This window comes from Xiphophorus couchianus, chromosome 14, assembly GCF_001444195.1.
Source record: "Xiphophorus couchianus chromosome 14, X_couchianus-1.0, whole genome shotgun sequence".
Lineage (NCBI taxonomy): Eukaryota > Metazoa > Chordata > Actinopteri > Cyprinodontiformes > Poeciliidae > Xiphophorus > Xiphophorus couchianus.
This window is the reverse complement of record NC_040241.1, coordinates 4,879,934-4,902,314: the sequence shown is the minus strand read 5'-3', so window position 1 is coordinate 4,902,314 and position 22,381 is coordinate 4,879,934. Positions and strand designations below refer to the sequence as shown.

General features: G+C 40.9%; 1 protein-coding gene across 4 annotated transcripts in view; it reads right to left on the bottom strand.

Moving 5' to 3' along the window:
- Positions 1-22,381, bottom strand: part of sorcs2 (sortilin-related VPS10 domain containing receptor 2) — a 311,820-nt gene that overhangs the window by 152,274 nt on the left and 137,165 nt on the right. For all 4 annotated transcript variants that reach the window (XM_028038669.1, XM_028038670.1, XM_028038671.1 and 1 more), the window contains exon 3: positions 9,294-9,393. In XM_028038669.1, the coding sequence (XP_027894470.1) occupies positions 9,294-9,393 (100 nt within the window). The remainder of the gene's footprint in view (positions 1-9,293; positions 9,394-22,381) is intronic.

The window sequence follows — 22,381 nt, the reverse complement described above, 5'->3', positions numbered from 1 at the left end:
GAGAATTCAAAACAGGAGCTTGACTTTGTTTTAACAAACTCTGTTAGTTTCACAAGGAATGTAGCAGTAGTACAGCTGGTAGAGCTAGCCAGTTCCAAGGAAAATAAATGGCCCTTGTGGATTGACTGTTTTGCAAATGCCAGAAAATAGTGTGTCAAATAGAATTACGCCCAGTTATTCTGACTTCCCCATTTGTATTCTCTGTCAAATATTTTAGATAAGCTATATGGAAAAATAGTGAGTTATATTCCACAGAAAAATCCATCAAATTGTGAATCTGTGAATGCTGGGGTCCTCTGTATATGTAACACCTGCACAACAGTGCAAAAATTATATTTCCCTTATAGATTCATTCTGTTTGACTTTGTTATGCCGCCTACAAATCTAAAACGTTTTGAAACCATAACTGGCATTTTTGAGTAAAACGGCTGATTTAAACCAAAGCGGAACTAAGAGAACAAGTAAATAACTCTGTTGTTAAGCCTTGGTTTAATTGTGATTAGGATAAGATTATGTCAGTTTCAGTATCCATGCCCATCCATGTAAAACTAGTAAACAATCAATGAGGTAGACTAAAAGATCTCTAACCAGAGCCCACCAACTCACTCCAACAACGCATTGTCCTCTATAGTCAGGTTGGGTTGCTAGTTGGTTACAAAGACTTTACAGACTCTGCGATTGGTTGGCCTTTTGTATAAATCATGGTGAGCCATTCTATGAGCAATCAGAAATGTAAAAATCAACCAATCATATGTTTAAGTACGTTGGATGTACAATCTTACAATTTCTGCCATGTTCCATCCCACCATTTTATCAATTTCCATCTTGTGAACATTTGATCTCCAGATTTGCGTATGTACTTTCGGTGTACTCTATTTCCTGGTAAGTTTGATTCGTGGAGGATATATGACAAACTTAAAATGTGTCCTGTCTTTTAACCTGTTGCAGCTGTCTTTTCTTTTGCCTTTACATTTTTGGAATTGCATGCAAAAGACGAGGGGCAACGACGTTCCTCGGTCACTACTGATAAACACGTGTTTATAAACGTATGACTGCCCTGGAGAGGCTGTAGAGAGAGAAGCAGAGCTGCTCCTACACCAGTCTAAAGAAAGAATTGAATAGTCTTGCCTGAGATTACAAAAATCGCTCAGCATCACAGAAATGTCTTCTGAACACCGTCTCTTCACATGTGAATATCTTTGAAGCTCTTTGAACTGCCAGCAACTGAAGTAATGTGAATTTGCAGCATCATTCAGTCTATTACTGTTTTCCCCATTGTTCCTCCTTTTGAAACTTTTCTCTCTTTTTTTTACTTACATTAAGAGTCTTACTCATCTCGTTTCACCATCTCTTTTCATATTTTTATGGCTTTCATCTCAGCAGGTGAATAAAGGCAATTTAAAAGTGCACTTGATTTGTTTTTGCATCAGTCTGGTGATTTTCATCAGATTCCATCAGTTCCTGTAGCTCCGTCTAAACCAACAAATGTAGCTTCTTAGAGGAATGTGTTTGGCATTGCTTGTTGCGCGAGAAAATGTTTAAATAGTAGAATACCTAAATAGAAAGACACTCGTTTAGAGATATACTGAGAAAAATCAATTTCAATTTGCTATGCCATCATAAGGCATGCTACAGGGCTGGCCGTGGAAATTAGGAAACCAACTCTTTTAATTTTGTGCTGACATGTTGCAATTTTATCCCTTCCTACTTCAATTATACTCGCATAAAAGAGCTATTTTGTGCCTAAGTGCTACAGTTTTGGTTTTTAAGTGTTTTCATTAACAATGACGATGCGATGCACCTCGGGTATTCACGTGAAGAAACAGCAAATTTCACAGAAAACGTGAGATAAAAAAGTTTATGCTTTTTCTTAAACAGTTTGGGAAGTTGTTGTCTTTTTTTCTGTTTTTTAAAAAAAATTCTAAATTATGTATGAAAACCGTAACTACGCTTCTCATAAAGAAACATTGATGATCGTCCAAAAGTTTATTCTCCCCAGAATTCCCTCCAATTAGTCAAATTTCCTTTTTGTTTCATTGGTCAACTAATAACCCTGGAGGGAGTGCCAACAGGTGTTAATAACTGATTCCATTATTGAGCCAGATTGTCAATAATTGTCAAAATTACTTGATGAGCAGCAAAGCCTTAATATTGTGATTTTGGGAATAAATCCATATTCATAAAACGTTCCTCTGCGCTCTTTAATGCAAATTAGATTTCCTGATAATTACATTTTAAAAAACTTGAGTGACAAAATAAGATTTTATTAAATGAAACTGGTGTTATTTCAATCGATAATTACTCATTCAATCGCCAATTAACATCGAATTCTGTCCCCTAGGAATTTTCTCCACATTTACCATTTCTTCCAGTACTGTCCAGACTCATTAAATCCAATCTTTAGATAAAAACGGTATTTTGTCCTTCTGTTGCCTTGGTTACCCGTTTCTCCTTACAAAACAAGTTTATAGCAAACGAAAGAAGCTCTTCCGCGACTGAGGTAAAAAGATCTGAACTCTGCATTACTGACCTACACTGTATCGCATTTCACTGCACACTCCAGTGCACACCAACACACCACACAAGAGCGCAGCTAATTGTGTTGAGCCTAAAGAGCCAAGCAGGAATGACGGCGGCCACTTGAGAGGCTTCCCTAGTTATTAGGCACTGTCAAATTAATATTATAGAGCAGACTGAACATTACTGCTGAGCAAATCCGGGCTGTATCGCCACTGAAGGACTTCCTGAAGAGGAGGAAGCGTAAACCAAAAGGAGAAAGATGTAATGCCAGAACATGGTTCGTCTTTGAAGCCTCCTGACAAGTTTCTGATGCTTTTAGGTCATGTCCTTGCTTCTTAGAGGTTGACCCTAATGCTGGTTTCAACTGATGGCAATCTAGTGCCGTAAAGGGATCCAATCAGGTTACATAGCTTCATTAGTCTACATGAGAGCAAAGAGAAAAACTGTACAATCGGAGGCTGTTTGCCATTTCTATGGCGCCATCGGATGTTTTTACGTCTCTGGGAAGGTTCTAGATTTAAATTTGCTCACCAGTCTCTTGCACAGTTCTCCTGGATTGGTGTAGGCGTGTGGGCGTGGGTGGGGGTATGTGTGTGTGTGTGGTTTTCTATAAAAATACACTCAGACATCAGGAGGCACAACGCCTCAGCAGGGATCAACTTTGGCTAAGCCGTTAATGGACCAAGAAATCAGCTTCGGAATCCGCTGGAGGCCTCTGGATTGTTTTAATTCGCACCCTCAGCTTGGGTGTCTGAGGTGATTTGACCACAGACACAGATCTCCCCCCCTAAGCTGCTTTGCTACAGTAAGTGGAGAGGAAAGCCAAGAAGGCACGAGGTGCAGTAATAATAAATTAACGCAGAAAGCATGGTTAATACATCTATGAGAACGTATTATCACCATGACAGATTTCTTGTGTTTTGGCTTTTTTTTAAATATTAAAATATTTTTATTGTTGTATTTTGGAGTCCATGAATGACTAAACCCTTTGAATACTTGAGACTCCATCTTAAGACATTTATAATTGCCTATTTTAACAGTTAAAATATTTGGAGTCATGTTCCACAGAAAATACGCAAATGGATGATTCCACAACTACAGAACCGTGAGTAGACTTGAGTACACTGCATGATGATTATGACCAACTACAAACAAAATGCAGTTTTCAAATGATGATTTCTTTGTTTTTCCAGGTTGCTTTTGGAAAAGCAATCCAAAGCAACATGGTTTTCTCAGAAAAATTGATTGCAATGAGTACCTGGCTATAGCGACTCTTAGCAGCAACAAGTGTTTGTGACAAGCCTCCTTCACAAACACTTAAAAGTATGCCTGTTATATCAAAGGTGAATGAATGGCCTGTTTAAGGTCAGTTTGAAGTTTGACAAGGTCATTCAATACCCTTTATTTTGCACTTCAGCTTATGGTCACCAATTTACGGCCGGGCTTTCTCTTTTAAAGGTAGAGCGTACAATTCATAGTTCCATCAATAATGGAAAGTTGCCCTGGTCCTGATGCTGCAAAGTAGCCCTAGACTATGGCACGACCACAAAATATCACTCCCTGACCTTTTTTTCCAAAAAGTTTTAGTTTAATGTCAGATGTAACAAGGCGAACACCTTCCAGAAAGTAAATTTTTTATTTTTGTTGCAAGTCCATAGAAAATTTTCCTTAAAGTCTTTTGGATTATCAGGACGTGTTGGGGCAAAAAGTCACAGTAGGCGTTTTGTCCTTCCTTTGCTCAGCCTCTCACGTCCGTCATTGACGGCATTTTAGCCCAGCCCCATTTTTCTCATTGAGTCGTGAACTTTAGCTGACAGCGGTAAAAGCCTGCTGTGGTGTGGGAGTCTCCTGTAATCTCCTGGATGAGTGGATGTGCTCTTGGAGTAATCTTTGTATCCGGACAGCTCCTAGGAAGGTTCGCCTCGTGCTCCATCTTTTATCCGTTGATCAATCAGGGCTCTAATTATGTGGCTTGCTGTAGATCCAAAACCCTTTCTAGGCCTTTGGAGCTCTTTAGGAGAATGATGGACATCGGCCACTTTGCTTGTCATCTGTTGTTAAAGTTCTATAGCTCAGAGCATGATGTGTTGCTTTTTGAGATCTTATATCCAATAAAAAGCTGTTATGCAGTGTTTTTATCTAATTGGGCTTTGGTGAGACTGAGAAAACGTGTTTGATAATCTCAAACATTTAAGGGTGACCAAAAAAAGATGGAGAATTATCTTTTGATAGCACTGTAATTGTGGGTGAAAGTTTAAGGATCTTTCTTTTTTTTTTTTACTTGATGTTAACTACGGTAGTGTACCCTGTTCCTCATGAATATAAAAGAGAATTGATCAGCGCACTCATCCAGGTGTGAAGCTGAACCCGTCAGACTGATGGGACGAGATGCTCGTCTGAAAGTGCTTCAAATGAACTGGAACCGATGCGATAGCGTAAGCTTGTCTATTATCTAGTCTGGCAATAAACCAGAGGACGGAGGTTGAAAGATTAAACCGCCGTGGGATACAATCGATGGTGTGTGTATACCTTCAAACTCTTAACGGAGATCCATAACACCGTGACGTTTAAACAGCCGAGTCTTTACCCGACTTCACCTCTCTCCTTTGTTTCAGAGAATCTTCTGCTCTCAATCTGCACCTGTAGCACATCCGTCAAACCCTCGCCGCTTATTAAAGCAGGTTTTACTCCAGCATGTCAGGCGAGCTGCTGTAGCCTTTGGTAACCACTTTATTTTTTGCTTCTTTCTTGGATCTTTGTGTTGATTTTTCCTCAGCATCTGGTCTTTCCGCCGCAGGTTCACCAACCCTGTTCTGCTTTGATCATCTGTGGTGAGTTCGCCCTCACCCTCCTACCAGTTGTTGCCTTGCCAAATCTCCAGTTCCACGGGCTCATTTCAGGCTTTTGAGTTTTTCGCTACCGTACTCCAGCGTCTTTAAACATACAAACACGTTTTCATAATGAATACAAGGCTCTAAAAAAACATGTTCAAGAGATTGCGTCTCTTGAACATTTCTGATAATTGCTCGCCAGCAAAGGCTGGGAAAGGTTGGACATGTGCGGAGGAGGGATAGTTCTTACAATGAACGAAGGACGATGGATATGGACAGTCACACTTCCTCTGCAAAATAAATCAATTTGGAGGGGATTAAAAAAAATAACCATTTTCTACAATTTTAGGATAAGATCTGTCTGTAAATTTGCTCTGATCAACTGGCTTGACAACGTACGAGTCGGAGACAACCACAGGATGGCGCGAGTAGTAAAAGCGGCCGGGAAAAAATTATGTGGACTAAATAATCGGTTTTAAAATAAATATCTCTAAAGAGAGTCACAAAAGGCGAAAGACTTTCTCCTCTCCTCTGATCGGCCACTTCATGGCCAATTGGCCATCTGGAAAGAGACGCACACAGCCTAGTTCAAGGACCAGCAGGTGGAAAAACTATTGTCTTACGAACGCCATTATTCAGATCAATTTAGGATGCGATTTCTTTGGTATTTTAGTCATATTATTTTTAAATGATATTTGTTCTGGAGTTGTCTTTGCCATATTTGCCAATTGTGCAGAGTGACTGTGTCTGTTTCTGTGGTTTAGTTCATGTTTTTCATCTTAGGCAAGATTTTGTGCAAATAATTTGGAGCTGCAGTTCCACAGAAAAACACAAACAGACAAAAGACTGAACCACAAACATGCCTATGCTCCATGCCTTACATCACCACTTAATGGAAACTTTCAGGTGGATGCTCGGCTTCCTTCTTTTATCCTTTTTTTTTCTTGCAGGTTTTTAGACTTTTAGGCATGATAATGAATGCCATCTTTCTGAAATACAACCCCAACACAATTTCAATGGAAAACTGTATTTGTAAAAAGCATAAAATATGTTCTCTGTCTTGTCAAGTTGATTCTAAAAACGATGTGGCTCTGAGGATGTAACTCTTCAGAATAAACATGTCTTTAGATGGGTTTGTATCCCCATTATACATTTCTTGACATGTTTTGGGAAATTATAGTTTGTTAGTTTGTTTTTTTTAACTTTTTTTTCTTTTTTTATGTTTTACAGTTTTGGAATTAAACAAACTGAACATTACTAATATACTAATAAAAGCATCTAGTTGGACAAAGGCAAATTAAATAATAGAAAAGTAATAGAAAGCGTAAGACCTTCAAGTAAAATGCAATTTCAATTATCAGACATTCAGGCATATTTTCCATTTGTAACAAGTATGTCTTATATTTATCAGCTTTAAGTCTTAATAAAAAGGTCAGTTTCTCCATTGTGTGAATTTAGTTGATTTTTTCCTTTCATTCCAGAGACGATCCACATCTAGCCAATAGCGAGTTCTGGTTTGCTTTGCCTCTACTAGTAACATTAATAGAAGATATCTGATTTTTCAGGCCTTCATGTAAACTACATAAATAAACTACAGTGAAATCACAGATAAAGTTTAGGTCCATCAAGGAAATCATAGCTAAAATTGATCTGAAAGGAGCAGAAAAATTGGAAGGTACCATTCCAACCTTCATCACCAGTAAGGACTGGCCAAGTTCTAGAGCAGTACCACCAGAATAGCACCTTCGGAGGCTTTTGCCATGCACTTGAACATTCATTTAGAGTCAATGCTAAAAATTTAGCAACAGAAAAATAGACTTGTCCAAACACTTTGGGCTTCCAGAGAAACTGAGCTTGGTGTATTCCGCTCCAAGGTTTATTGGTGCTGAAAAGCGTCACGGATTCTCGGGGGTCTTCCCCTGCAGAGAGTCTTGAGTGGCTCTTTAATGGAAGCCCCAAAGAAATGAGAGAATGAAAGGCAGACACCGTCTCTGTCTGAAGACTCACCTCGGTCTAATTGCCTCGACTCCTATCGATTACCTGAAACCGCCTCACACCTTTTCCGTGAGACCCCTTTACACCGTGTGTAATCCCCGCTCAGAGCTTACACACCTGCTTTAGCCCGCATTGATCTTCGACGCGAGTCAGGTCATTTTTCAAATATGACGACTTAGAACTTCTTATGGCAGAAAAATAGTGGAAAAACTGCTGGATTTGCAAGTGACCCAAGCAATTGACAATCTGCCTCTCGACAAAGAGACAGTCCCTCAAACTGCGGTGTTTAACCAAAGTCTTCCCTTCACACACACACACCGACATTCGGCATGCAGCGCTGAACCTGAGCTTCCATCACTCGCCTCCTGACAGGCCCGGGGGTGTGTTTAAGGAGCAGCTTGAAACCCAGCACCTCTTCCCAGACATCCCACTGTCACAACACACACGCTTCCCGCCAATCACCCTCTTCCCTCTGTGTCTGGGTCCGTCCCCGAAGGGAATTAGGATGACTTAATTCCCATGCAATTAAATGCTCTTGCACAGTCTGGTCTACGGCCTTCCGGTGGGGGTGTGCGTGTGCGTGTTTGCGTAAAGAAGATGCAACGGGAGATTCCTGACAGACACTCAGAGCGGAGACTTGGAGCAAAAAGTGGGATGGAGGAGGAGGAAAGTAACTGGATCTAATCTCTCTGAATCTCCTCATCGATTGGAGGAACTCTGGACTCGCGCGATAATGTCCGACTGTTGGAGCGGCTGCCACAGTTGGCAGTTCGGCTGCATCCCGGCTTAAGTCGAATACTGTACCTTTTGGCTCCGGCTGCAGCTTATCTGCTGCCTGCTTGTTTAAATTCACCAGGGAACTGCAGCTGCCCATGAACTGAACGAGTTATTTTGATAGGGTGTGTGTGTGTGGCCAAAAGGCATCGCAGTGAGCGAGAGAGAGAGAGAAAGAAAGAGAGCAAAGATTTGAAAATTTGGAGTTTAATATCAAGTGGAATGCTGATGTGCAAAAGCAGCATGAGTGGTAACCTTCGCATTTCAGCAAACTGCGAAAAAATTAATCTTTTTTCCCCCCCACAACTGCAGAAAAGAGTTACTCCAGTATTTTAAAAATAACTTCTAAGAAACACAAAATCCCCACTGGATAACAATAGTGCACCTCCAATTAAGTTTCTTGTATTTTATTTTGATAGAGCAACAGGTCTGTTCATTCATTCACCATAACTGTCACTGTGTGGGAGCCATTAACTACAGGTTCATGCATCGCTTCAATTTCAGTAATTACTATTGTGCTTCATACACTTTGCCATGAATCTAGTTTATACTGAACAGAGCACTTTTATAAAGGGCGTGCAGATGCAGACGATGTTTGTAGAAGGAAACCATCACCATAGTTAAAATCTCTCACTAGCAATGTTTTCACCAATTGTCTGGAAATTTTGAGCAAACCTTTAAAATGATGAAAAAAAAAAAAACAACAAAAAACTGGTCGTGCAAAGCGTAGCTTCATCAGATGTTGTAATAAATTCAAGGTTGTAACAAACAGGAAGTGGAGGCTGCAAGCCAGCGTGGGGCACACAATTTCAGGAATGTGTTGCTATCGGAAAGTGGACATAGTTTTGTCTTTGGCGATATTACATGCCATCTGGAGACGTAGAGAAAGAAATGCAATTCCATTTAACTCCGCCAGCGGAGATGGGTAAATGTTCCTGTGTCAGAACCTACTAAGCAGTTTTGCTTCCATTTCTCTTTTGGATCAGTATCTCTTTTTTTGAAGAGCCAAAAACCACTTCAAATGAGAGCAAAAACTTTTTTTTTGCAAAACTGAGCAATTTTGTAGTTCAACCTTTTCTAATGCGATACTTCAAAATGGGCAAAAGAAAACAGCGGAAACGCGTCCAACGTGTCAAGTCGACTCTCGTTTTTGAGACAAATGAAATCTCCTACCTTCTTCTTGTTGGTTGGACAGATGTAGAAACTGGTCACCACGATGGCTGTCCCTGGGATCAGGTTGAGTTTGGTGTAGGTCGTCCCATAATCAGTGGACCTGAAAGACAATCCGCAAAATAAGAAGCGGGCAGTTAGTTAATTTGGTGAGAAGTTTATATTCCATCACAGACATTTTAGGCCTTTTAATGGAGTTTCTTTCTGTGTTTGGTTGAGTTCATTTCAGCTGGTTTGTTTCAAAGCTTCAAAGCATGGCTCATGTTTTATCTTTTTTTTGTGTGTAAAAATACACTGCTCAAAAAAATAAAGGGAACACTTAAACAGGTGTTTAACACTTAAAATGTTCCCTTTATTTTTTTGAGCAGTATATAACGTCAAGGTTTTAGGAAAGGCCTACCAGATTTTATCAACTGATCTGACCTGTATTGTGCTTGGAGTCACCAGTTTAAGGTAAAGTTATCAATGAAGCCATTGATCTCTTGCAGTGCACCCCTTACAAAAGGTAAGAGCCTGACGCCACCACCACCATGCTTGACAGTGAATAGATATGCTTAAAACCTCACATTTACTCCTTCAAGAATGTCATTGTGGCCAAATGATACAATAATCGTCTCTTTTGTCCAAAGAGGTATTTGAGTTTTCCCTTTGGAAAGGTAAGTTTTGGTAGGAATGTTAAAGCAGCATTTTGTTTCTTCATCATGACTCTAGTAGGTGGCAAAGGTTCATGAAGTTTCTAGGACTCTAAACATTGACACTGGCGTTTTCATTTTACCGGAGGCTTGAGATTTGGTTAACCGTCCTAACCCATTATGTTTCATCTGCGGGAAGAATTTGGATCGTCACAAAGTAGTAATGTTTGAATAACAAATTTGTATCAAAGTACAGTTGTTTGAACCGTACTAGGTAATGGTTGCAAAAGGTTTTGCCAACTTGTGTGAACTCCCTGAAGTTCCCAGGACTCTCCGGTTGTTGTAGAAATATTTCATTGCAAGCAAATGAATCTTGTTCTTGTCAAGGTTTAATACATTTCTAAACCTGCCAATTCTCGTAAAATAGCTTCAATTCTATGCATAATCATCCTGCCTTTAGAAAAGAGCAGCTAGAGTAAATTAGAAAAATCCCAAAATTAATGTGACTTTCTTGTCCATAATGAGACTGCATCGGAGCTTTTCCAATGTCTTTGTTAATTACATGACATCACAAGGTTTATGCAAACTGTTTTTTTAGTTTGACTGAAGCAAATGTTGATTTATAATGACGATTTGGAACCTTTCATTGTTCCGTTAGCCCCCAAACAGTTCTATCAAGCAGCTGTGCCTCGACTAAAATCCTTTAGATTGACGGATCTACCAGCAGGCCGGTGAAAGACTTGACCTACTTGTTCTCTCACACTGCCCTGGAGGCCAACCCCACATCAGCTCCCCATTCACCACATTACTGGTTTATGTTCTGCAGGCTGATCACGGTGACAAATCAGGAACGCCTGGTCAAACTGTGATTGCCCCGGTGACGCATAAACGGCCCCTGGCTGGCTATAAGATACTGACCGATCCTCAAATCTGGCAGCTTTAGAAGCAGTTGTCGAGTGTAGTGTGCATGTGAGATTGATGGCCAGCCGCTGTAATGGTTCTGAAGTCAGACTCCTGTGCACCCAACAAAAAGGGAAATAAATGTTTTAAGCAGGTTTTTCATCCCAGAAAATGGGATGTGATCATATGTTGATATCGATATAAATTGTTCAACTTGCTGTAAATTGCTCTGAAAAGCAGACATCTTGTCTTTTTGGTTTTAGTTATCAAACACCACATTTTAATTTCAAAGATGACATGAGAAAACACACTTCAGTTTTTTTTTAAATCAAGGTAAGAAATTTTAAGGGGAAAATGGCCTTGCGTAAGAACAAAAGTAACTGCGCGAGTAAAGTTAATGACAGGTTGTACCATCTTTGGCAAAAACAACTCCCATCAAGCTTTTTTAATGACTGGTAGTCGATTATAGAATGTCTAATAAAAATATGCAACATAATTTCAATCAGAATTAAATCCATACTTTGACTGTGCCACTACAAAACCTTTGCTGTTTTTCGTTTGATTCACTCAAAAGTGGACTTGCTGTGTAACTGAAGTGGCTTAAGGTCCCGAACTGATGAAAGGACATTCACTGTCAGAATTTTCTGGTGCAAAGTGGAATTTATACAGCTGAGTATCTCAAAACCATCATTCTACCACCACCATGTTTGACTACTGGCATAAAAGTAATTCTCTGAAAAGCTGTGCTAGTTTTATAGCTCACTTTCCAGTGAGCAGCATCATCAAGATGTTCTTTTTGTAAATGTTAGACAAATCTGTTATTTCTGCTTAGGATTGGTTTTAACAACGTTGGTTTTTATCTCAGTTTCTTCCTTGCAGTAGAGTGACGTTGCTCAGAGTTCGTTTGAGACGTCCTGGGGGACGTTATGTGCTCCTGGAGAAATTTTAGCAGATTATCCCTTTATAAAAAGCCTCCACACTATTCCATGATTTGACCTTTTGTACATAACGGCTGCCAATGCGTTTCTGTGGAGTCCCAAAGCTTTAAAAAGGGGATGACAGATGTTATTGAGATCTGAACAATGTGATGCCTTTTGAGACCTTTTAAGTCAAGTCAAGTGTTTACTAAAGTCCTATGAAATTAACACCAAGCTTTATGTGTTGATTCATTTTGTCAGTGAAGTTAAGAAACAATCAGTCCAGGTGAACTGTCTTGGCTTCAGTTGTGTTTTGACCCGTTTGTGTGAAAGAGATTTGAGGCAGAGGAGAGAGACACTGACCCGTTGGTGTCGGAACGGTGTGCTCCTGATTTATAGAGGACTCCATTCCTATCAGACGTTGTGGTGGAGCGGGGCCCTTTGTTTGGCCTCCAGCTTGTCCTTCTGCAGTCTTTTCTGGGATGGTGAGCGCATTGTGTACTTTGTCTCATTTTCGAGATTGGAGCTTTTTCAGATTCACAGCACAAAAATATATTCGATGTGAATAGTTTTGTTCCAGGTTTATCACAACAGAATCCATTCAGTCTCACCTACTACAGGTTCTAATGGTGTTTACCAGAGAAATTGAAGTAAACTCTAATAAATGTGATTAATCCCAGTTATTCATAATTCATAAAGTGGAGATCACATTCTGAGGTAGAGCCAGTTTGCTTTGGATTGCTGTTTTCGCTTAATAAATGAAATCATTGTTTGAAAACTGCAACCTTTAATCAAATGATCTTTGTCTGCCGATAACATATGTTTGATTACCCGAAGAAGAAAAAATTCTAAATTACACATTGTGTTTGGTGAAGAAAACAGCTTCTGAAAACATTCACTTCGTCTAATAAGGCAAACAAGACAGAATAAGTAGAAAACGAGTGATTGCAGCCGGTTAAAGCCTGAATGTAGCTGGAGAGCAACACGAAGATAGGAATCAATAAATACAAATGTTTCTTGTGCAGTTTTGACAGCTTTAAAGGACTGATTTCAAAAACACTCAAGGGAACACAAGAAAGGAAAAGCTGCAATGTTTATCTTTGGGTCAAGGGTCCAGCAGGAGGGGGGCCTCGGACGGAGAGGTCTTGATGAAAGAGAACGAAGAGCTGGCACATCGGCCTGGTTAAGGATGAGAGGATTTTCTCCTTTACACAGCAGGACGCCAGCCGCTGACAGACACTCGCACACACACGCCGAGACACAAACACACTCGAAGCCCTGTTGAGCCGTTCTGCAATCAGCTCTCCCAGAGAGCTCCGGCGCGGCGGCAGAAAACAGTTGCTTAGCAGGGGAGAGCCGTTTCTCTACGGTGAGCCGCCGAGTGTTTTCATCTGCCCAGACGGCGCGCGCGTGTGTGTGTGTGTGGTGTTTAACCTGAGATCACTCGGAGGACGCGGACAGGATCACTGAATGATGGCTGTGTTAGCAGGGAAGGAGCAGAGCTTTGTGCTTATCTCTGGAAACCCACTTGTGGACAGAGTGAAAGAGCTGCAGGGCGAGTGTGCAGAGAGGTCTGCTCAGGTGCAAGAGAGTTTTAGTGGAAGTGTGTGAGATCCTGACTGGGCTGGCAGATTTAGTAGCAATGAGCCGGGAGGATTGGCGTAAAGGGCCAAAAGAATCATGAATAGAACTACGTCGTATATTCAGTGCTGTATGAAACTATCCAGATCCTATGAATATTTTTACATTTCCTCGCATAACTAGAAATTATTTTCACGCATTTAATTTGGATTTTTATGATAGACCAAAACAAAGTAGTTCATAATTTTAAAAGTGAGGATTGTTTATGATGGGTTTTTTTTTAATAGATAAAAATCTAAAAAGTGTGATGTGCAATTGTTCAGTTGTGGGCACACATCTGCCAGACTGCTAATATGCTAACATCAAAGCTAATTTTTCATTTAGCGCTTTAGCTAATTTTGAAAACATTTAGTGCACTTAGCCTCCTCTAGAGTAATATTGGAAGGTAAACTCTAAAGTACTAATTTACGTGGCTGTTTTAGAAAATATCTGTTGAATAAACTTTGACATCTTCGTTGACGTTTTGGTTATCGACTTTTAAGGATTCCTCATGCTCTTATTTTGAAGTGGTTGGACACGGTTTACGGAGCAGTTCCGCTTCCTCTGCTCATGTTCTCCAACTGTGAGGCGATGCTGCGGATGACATTGTTCTGTACCCAGAATGCATTGCTGTAGTATTACAGCCTGTCATTTTACATTGAACAATCTAACTACTGATGTCATGTGTTTTCTGACTGAATCCCAATAATAGATTGAAAGTCGGTTATAATATGACAAAAGCCTTGAAAATATTCAAGGCTTATGAATATATTTTGTATATTTTTTTACTATTTTCATGTTCATTTCCAGCTCGACTTACTAATATGCGTGATTCTGATGCATAATTTAGATCACAAAATAGGCTGAATGTTAAGACATTTACAACATAAAAGGGCCAACGATTGTTTATTTCAAGAGTATAATAGTGCAAAAATATTCCACAAGTATGAAAGCTTTTCTCAAATGGGATCTGATATTCAGGATTTGTTGCTACTATTGACCCCATTACATTAGCTGCACTCTTGTCTTTCATTGTTAAAATTGAAATATTGATTGAAAGAAGCCTTCTAAACCTCCTGGGAGTTGTTAGCCAATATATATTATCCAGCACTTTACTTTAGAGCCATCCAAAAGGACCAGAGGAGACCCTAAAAGCTGTATTAAAATGTATTCATCCACAAAAACCAGTCAAGGGTGGTGCATCTGTCTTTTGGGCCAATGACTCTGTTAGAGTGCATGGCATCCATCATGAAGCATCTGAAATAACCCGTCAAAATCTTGTGGGTAATATCACTAAAGGGGAAATGGGTTGTTATTGGGTCTTTCAACATCATCCATCCTCTTGCGACTAATCTGGGATTGAGAAACAGAGCTCAGATGCATCAGTAGAGGCTTCCTTCTCTTAAGCCACTTTGGCAAACTCAAGTCACTTGGTAAACCCCAAGTTTTTACCATTCCAGTCAAGAAACATTGTCCCTCCAGTTTGTCTTCTGTGTCTCATCTCAGTGGGTCGTACCTCACCGTCCTAACCAGATGCCCAAGCCACCTCAACTAGCTCCTCTCAAAGTAGATAAGCAGCAGATCAACTCTGAGTCCCTTCTTATCTTTAAGGGAGAACACAGGCACCCTGTGGCGGAAACTCATTTCGGCCGTTTGTGTCCTCAGTCTTGTTCTTTTGTTCCCTATATACAGCTTGCGACCATAGATAACAGTGGAAACAGATTAAATGGTAAACCTCTTCACAACATAATATACCAATCCACCTATCAATGTGCCACTAAACTTTTCTCTCATTTGTGTAGAAGACCACAATATACTTAAACTCCTCCACTTTGGTCAGGATTTTGCCCGAAGAGGGCACTTTACCCTTTTTCAGCTAAAAACTGGAAGATAAATTATGGATGACAAGGCTAAGATCTTGTGTCTCCCTGTATGCATCAACAATTTCCAATGTCATTGGAGAATATGCGGCGTCCTACTGGCAAAAGTGGGGTGAACAGACTGTTGACAGGGTTGAAAGATAATCACTTTGGAAACTCGCAAATTTCATACACCAGTGTATAAATCAATGGGCAACTTGTGAATTGCCCATGGTCATACTCACATGTGGTCAGGGGAAAATGGAACCAAACCCACAACTTTTCAAGCTTAAGACTGCTTCTGTTCCCAATTAACATTGGATTAATCCATTGCTGTTTCAAGTAAGAGTGCATTGATTTATTGGCCGGCCAATTTATCGGTGCCGATTTCCTTAATTTTGGGAGATCGGTGATCGGCCGATTTTTACATGTGAAGTCGATCTTATTCACAGATGTTATCAAACTCAGCAAAAATCTAAGAAAAGGTCTAAAAATCAACCGCTGGGCTTTTCTTTTCTCCCGTGAGACTAGCAAACCGGCCGACCAGGTCATATCTGCACATTTACAGTTAACAATAGTCACCCCATTGTTGCCAATTCACCAACTTTCTTGATATATTGAGCAACATTTCAGACAAAAAAAATTGCATCGGCCAAAATTGGAATCGGTAAGTTAGGCTTCTTAAAAGATTGGTAATCGGTGATCGGTCAGAAAACTGCAATCGGTGCACCTCTAGTTTCAACTCTGCCAGTCTGTACAGTAAGTTAATCCAACTCCAAAGGAACTGAAATTTAAGTGACCTCTCACCAAACTGGTAAAAATCAGTGATTCAAGGAGAGCAACTTTTCTTTTTTCTTTCTTCTAAACCTCACCACATGGCATCGTCTAATAGTCCGGAGGATTCTGCAGCCAGTCATGCGTAAGACAATGAAAAGGGCAAGCAAAAAAAAAAAAGGAAAAAGGAGGAGTCTGGGGATCAATTTTACGACGGAGCACCGCTAATAAGGCTAATACGGAGTTTGCCTGGGAGGTTCCTTAGAAAAGTCAGCACCTCCAGCAACTATACAGCAAAGATAATGATGCTGAGGTAATTGGAGAGCTTACTCTGTAATGTCTGCTGTCAAAACCTTTGGACAAATAGACTCTTAGGCAGCTATTGTGCTTTAATGAGGAATAATTAGCTTAAAACGGCATGCGGCACATGAGAAGTAATGTATGGAAGAGAAAGGACAATAGAGAAGAGTTGGGAAATTACCACTTCCTCCAACGTCTTGGTCATTGCAACATAAAAACATAACAGACACCATTACAGACACATTTAGCCTTGATGCATAAAATCTTAACCAAACGTCAGCAGGCATTCAGTTCTGCAGAAGCCAATCATCTGAAATAACAGTGAAAGGACGTAAACCACCGAAATGCCAAGGCATTAAAGAAGGGCGGCATATCCAGACAACAGAGATAGAGAAACGCAGACACAGAGACGTCTGCGAGAATGGATGTGACAGAGACAGACACTGCAGGTGAAATTGTATTTTCCTTGATGCGCTTCAGGAAACACAGAAACGTGGAGGCACTTCAGAGCGGCGACAGGTGCTGATTCAGATTTAATGTCCTAATATGTCAAGGTTGCTCCCGGAGCCTGATGGCCCGCGGGAAGAAAAATTGAGAGTGTCAAAATAAAATGTAATAAGACAGAACACCGAAATGTAAAGAGAGGGGGTAAAATAGAGCACATAAAACAAATCTGATTCCTGGGAGAGAAAAAAAGGGGCCTTCGGAATAATCGCTGACGAAAAGTTGAGGTGATTGACGACATTCGAGACAGAAATGCAGCGCTGTGGAAGACTTTTACACCATTCCTCACTTCTTTAGCTGCTGATTTGTGGGACTCAGATTTTATGATTTTTTGAAGAAAAGTCAAAAGAAAAACTGGTTCTGTTCAAGATGCCTTTCTCTTAAAAGAGAGTTGTTCCTTTCCACTGTTGTGCTGTACTTGTTAAGGACTGCAATGAACCTGCCACAATTCATAGTTCGATATTTGTGGAAAATGTGTCTATTCACAGATTTGTTTTATAGAGAACATCTTAAATATGTCAAAGGATATGCAGTTTGGGTAGCTGAAATATCTGGATGGAATGATACTTAACTTAATACAGTATGGCATTTGGAATTACCCATTTACTTTGCTTGTTGCTGATTGGCAGAAATAAGCAAGACTAGATATTAGCTTCTGTGGTCTTCCAAAATAGGTTCCCATTGTGTATAGAATTGCATATTAAGGTATACTTGGTGTGTGAACAATTAAAATAGGCAGAACTGTTTTTGAGAAATTTCAAGTACTTGGAGATTTTAGCTATTCACAAACGGCTGCACACGTTAACCCCCACAATCACTGGGGGTTTGTTACTTATTCATGATGTGATTCTTAAAGAACATGCAAACCAGAAGTTGATCACTCAGGTTCTCCAACTACTTGTAAAGACAAATCTGTTATTTTGTTAATCCATAAGCTATACCTTTCTCAGATTACAGATAAAATTCCAAAAATATCAAAATAGACAAAGAAGAAACTTAGGAAAATTTCACTACATATGATAAGCCATCAAAAAAAACACTCTTTTAGTGTAACTTTTACTATCTTCTTGGAAATTGTACCCACTCTAAGTTGAAATGATACACTAAAGATTTTCACAAGTTTTAGCAGACTTTCCCGGCTTATAGCACTGCCCATGATTGACAAGAACTGGGCTGAGAAACATGTAAGGCTCAAACAAAGCTCACACAGCACAGATCGTTGGGTCGGCAAGTCTCAGATGAAGTGGAGGACAGTTACCATCTATATTAAATGCGCCTTGACAAGCTGGCCAGGGAGTGATTTCCGGAGAAAGCCAAATGCTGAGACAGCCAGACACATGCTGTCTGAGTGGATCAGGGCTGAACAGCCGGACAAGGAAACTGTCGACATTCAAGATTTCCGAGGGAGCCCGAGGAACAACCAGAGAGCGGTTTGGACTGAGGCCAACGTCCCTATCTGACAGGAGAAAGGCTTGAGCCGTAGCTCCCCACGAGAAGCATGTCAGAACTTTCCATCATCCGCAGCAAAGTAAATGCGGAGAAGAACTCGGCGACGCGTTTCGATTCCTCAACGGCATGAGCGATCGGACGCGTTTGCCTCTTTGCCAGAGTATCACTCACTCAAGCTATTAGCTGCCTCCCAAAAGACTTTGTGGCAAACTTTGTCTGGACCGGGTTACGGCTCCGGGTCAGGAGCGATGGCAGTTGCCTACATCTTCCCGACTCTCTCTCTCTTTCTTTGATAGAGTTCAGGATGAGTGGGAAGCCTGTGATTTATGCCCATAAAGGTAATTGCTAAGACTGGCGTTGGAATACGCCTCTATGAGGCGGTCACCATTAGCGCTAAAGGTGATTTACGGTGGACAAAAGTAAGAGAGGGGGGATGGCGTCGTAAATACGGCGAGACGGATTGAGCTTTCAGCAGCAATCGCATTTATTGCTCGGCGATGATAAACACGAAACATCTTTCAGCTCTTTGATACGAAGACAATGATCCCACTGAAATACAACAAAAAAAAAAAAAAGAGGGCAATGGGGGCGGCGTCCCTCCCATCTGCTTCACACATGGATGGCCCAGAAGTGCTGACCTCTTTCTGGCTGCCAGAATCCTTTTTTAAAAAAATGACCATTCTGCTTAGCTGCTGCTGTTTTATACAGACCAGGCCACATATTGGTGTCATCTGTCTGTTTATTCCACCCACTGTATTTTTTTTGTATAGTGGTTTATTGGTATGGATGATAAATCTCAGGGAGTCTCAGCTACATCCTTTATGGCCATCTGCAAGGTCCTGATTTCGTCAAAGCCTGGCTTTACAGACTGCAGAACGGACTGGAGGGAGATATAGTAAATCTTCTGAAAAATAGCTTCTCTAAAAAAACAAAACAAACAAAAATAAAAGATACACTGTTTGGTAGAGAGAGGCTTGTGTGTTGTTTATTGTGAATTGATGAATGAGGCTATAAGTTCAAAGCGTCCCCTTCGGAGGTTTGCGGTTCTGCCGAGGTTTACTGGCAAGAAGGCGAGGCAAACAGGTGGGGTGAGCGCTTCAACAACATGGCAGCTGCGATGAAGAAAAGCATGAATCTGGAGCAACGGGGGAAACTAAACAAGCCTTTATAGCTGGATGGCAGCAGGAGAGAAAACAAGGGCAATAACTGCCGTGTCTAGCGGAAGCAAGGGCCACGTTCGGCCCTTTACGTGGCGCCCGCCGGGGGGCATGCACATCAGGAAACAACCATGCAGGATGTGTTGTTTTCTGTTCTTGAACCTGAGAAACGAAAAATATTGTGGAAAAAATATGTTCATGCTAAATAAACAAACATTATTGAAGGGTTTTTGACTTGAAATTAAACATGTATTTACAAAACTTAACGGGTTTCACTCTGAGAAAAAGAGTCCGGCTAGCTCTGAGGACTCAAGACGCTGAAACAAGATAACTTTTTTTAAAGTAGCTTTTGAATAACTTTGGCTTTCTTAGCGAAAAGAATAGATCAAATCATTTAAAATGTTCACTATTGCCTTTCTTTTAACCACCACCTTAGCCTCTGCACAATGATGGCAACCAATCAGAATCGAATTTGAGGCCAGCTTTTACACTCCCAAGCTTAAAAAACCCATCAGAAATTACAATTTGCCTAAAAGGTTGTGCATCAGCAGGTGTTTGCCAAATGCTGCTGGCTAGTCTGAAGGAGCTGACTAGAGCTGTGTTGGAGGGTTGGTCTGTGAGGTGGAAATTCAGAAGCTTAGAAGCTGCAGGTCAGAGGAGGAGCTTCGTCTCGAAGGCGGGGCTAGGTCCAACCAGGCGTTTGGAACAGCTGAATGACCAATGGTGGCCAAGGAGATTAAAGGATTTCTCAAAGATGCATAAAAGAATCAAGGCGACACTCCAGGTCTGTTTTTGATGAGTTAAAAACATTATAACATGATGTAAAGCAAAAAAAGTAAATTTTACACAGTACTGCCCCTTTAAGAACACCATATCCTACAGCACAAAAACTTCATGTGCATTTATTTTAAAAAATGAAATACCTCCTTTAAGGTTTTAGATTTCAGTTCTTTACATCCTTCACTCACTAAAGTGCTCCCTGCGCTGCCCGGCTTCCCCCCTGTCGTTTCCTTACTTCCCGAATAACCAAAGCAGCACACTGTTTGACTTTGATGCCTGCCTGCATTCTTGGCACCACTTTATCAAAGTGCCATTTGCAAAGCCAGGGGTCCTTGACGGCATGTCCAAGAGCAATCCAGCAAAGAGGCAAAGCGCGGCGCCACCGAGCACCGTGAAGACTGACGCGCTTTGCAGAGGCGGAACTGATCGGGGGTTCGCTGAAACACGGACAAGCCATCCTGCTTTACAACTGATTTACTGATGCTGCAATCGCCCATACAGTATGATGAGAGTCATTTAGGTAATTTGCATTAGAATCAATATACATGGAGGCAGAAGTTGCTCAGATGTGGCCTGCTTTTATGTTCTGCCGCGGTGACTGATGTCTTAGCAGCAATTGGCAAATTGCATCTGTGAGAGCCTCCTACACTGCGAGCAGTCTGAGCAAGCAATAAGCAAGGATCCAGTGATTCATGCTTGGTGAGGGCACTTCACAGTGGAGCACAGTCTCTTCAAGAGCACAGAACCACTGGAGCATAGCTATTAGGAGCAGAGTGCTGCCTCCACTTGAAAACCTGCTTGAAAAGCTTCAGCAAGTCCCCTGACATCCCAGTTTTGCATCTATTTTTTTCTCCCCCCACTGTTTGTACCGACAAAATGGCACGATGCTGCACTGAGTTTATCACGGCAGACTTCCTTCGGCGGCGTAGCTTTTCTGAAAGGTCGGAGTGGTATTCTACGGCCGAGATGTTTACCCGGAGACCGCGGTGAGTCGTTGACCCGGTCCGATCAGCAGTTGTGACAGTTTGACTGGATCTTTTTGGCAACAACCAGTGGAAAAAAAAAAGAAAGATAGTAAGAGAGATGGAGGTAGATATTCACTATGAGTCATTTACTGGATACGGCTTTCACGGACACGAGGCCTCCATCAGGAGCTTCGTATCCCGGCAGGCGCTCCAAAAAAAATGACATCCGTTTCCGAGATTAATGTGGGCCAGTGAGTCATTTTACACGTTTATGTGATCAAAAGGAATATGGGCCACAGGAGGAGATCAGATAGGATTACATGAGGCGCGATAATCTAGTCATCTAAAGAAACAAGGCCTTTCTTAAATCTCATTTCTTTACAATAAGATGTTTCATGTTACTAAATAAAGCCGGAGTTCAGATTAGAAAGGAATTATCGGAACGGCAAAGAGAAATCAGGTTATTCTTGAGAACACAGTCTACCTTTCATGTCATAAATATCTTTTGCAAGTATTCGGACCAGCTTCTCTGGACTCTTTCTCTGGCTGTCTTCGCCCTCAGAGGCAGGTTTTTAATCCATCGATCCAGTTAAACACTGAATCCATAAAATCCTTTTTAAACTCATGTTTTATTCTCATGTTCAGCCCCTGGATGACTGAATTTCTTGAAACGATTTCATTTTCTACCGCATAAAACGTGATAAAAAGAAGAAAAAAAAAACATGACTTACTACTATAATGAAACCAGAGCTCTGATTCGAAAGTGTTGACTCGATTAAATACAGAACGAAAAGAAGAGAAACCGAGGACAGGAACAGTGGCCGTTTGTTGTAAATGTGGGGAAACCTTTTCATTGCTTGGCAACAGTTTCAGAACCAGGTTTTTCAGGTAAACATGGATTTATTTACATGCTGTTCAATCAGTCTGGAACATTTTTTGGTAGAGTTTCACAAGCTGCGTTTCCATCGACGACGACAAGCAATTTGACATTTTGAAAACAAATTCGCCTCGTGGAAACCACGGCAATTTTGAAAAAACTCATTTTTCGCTAAAATGATTTGGTGCCAGGATGGATTTTTCATAAAGCCGTATCGAAATTGACATGGCAAAGCTGCAACGGAAACACTTTTTTTTCACATGACGAGTCACATGTTCAACAACCAGAAGTTGCCACTGCCGCAAACCACAAAGAAGACGACAGGAAGTTGTTGTAGGATGATGGGGTTGCATGGTT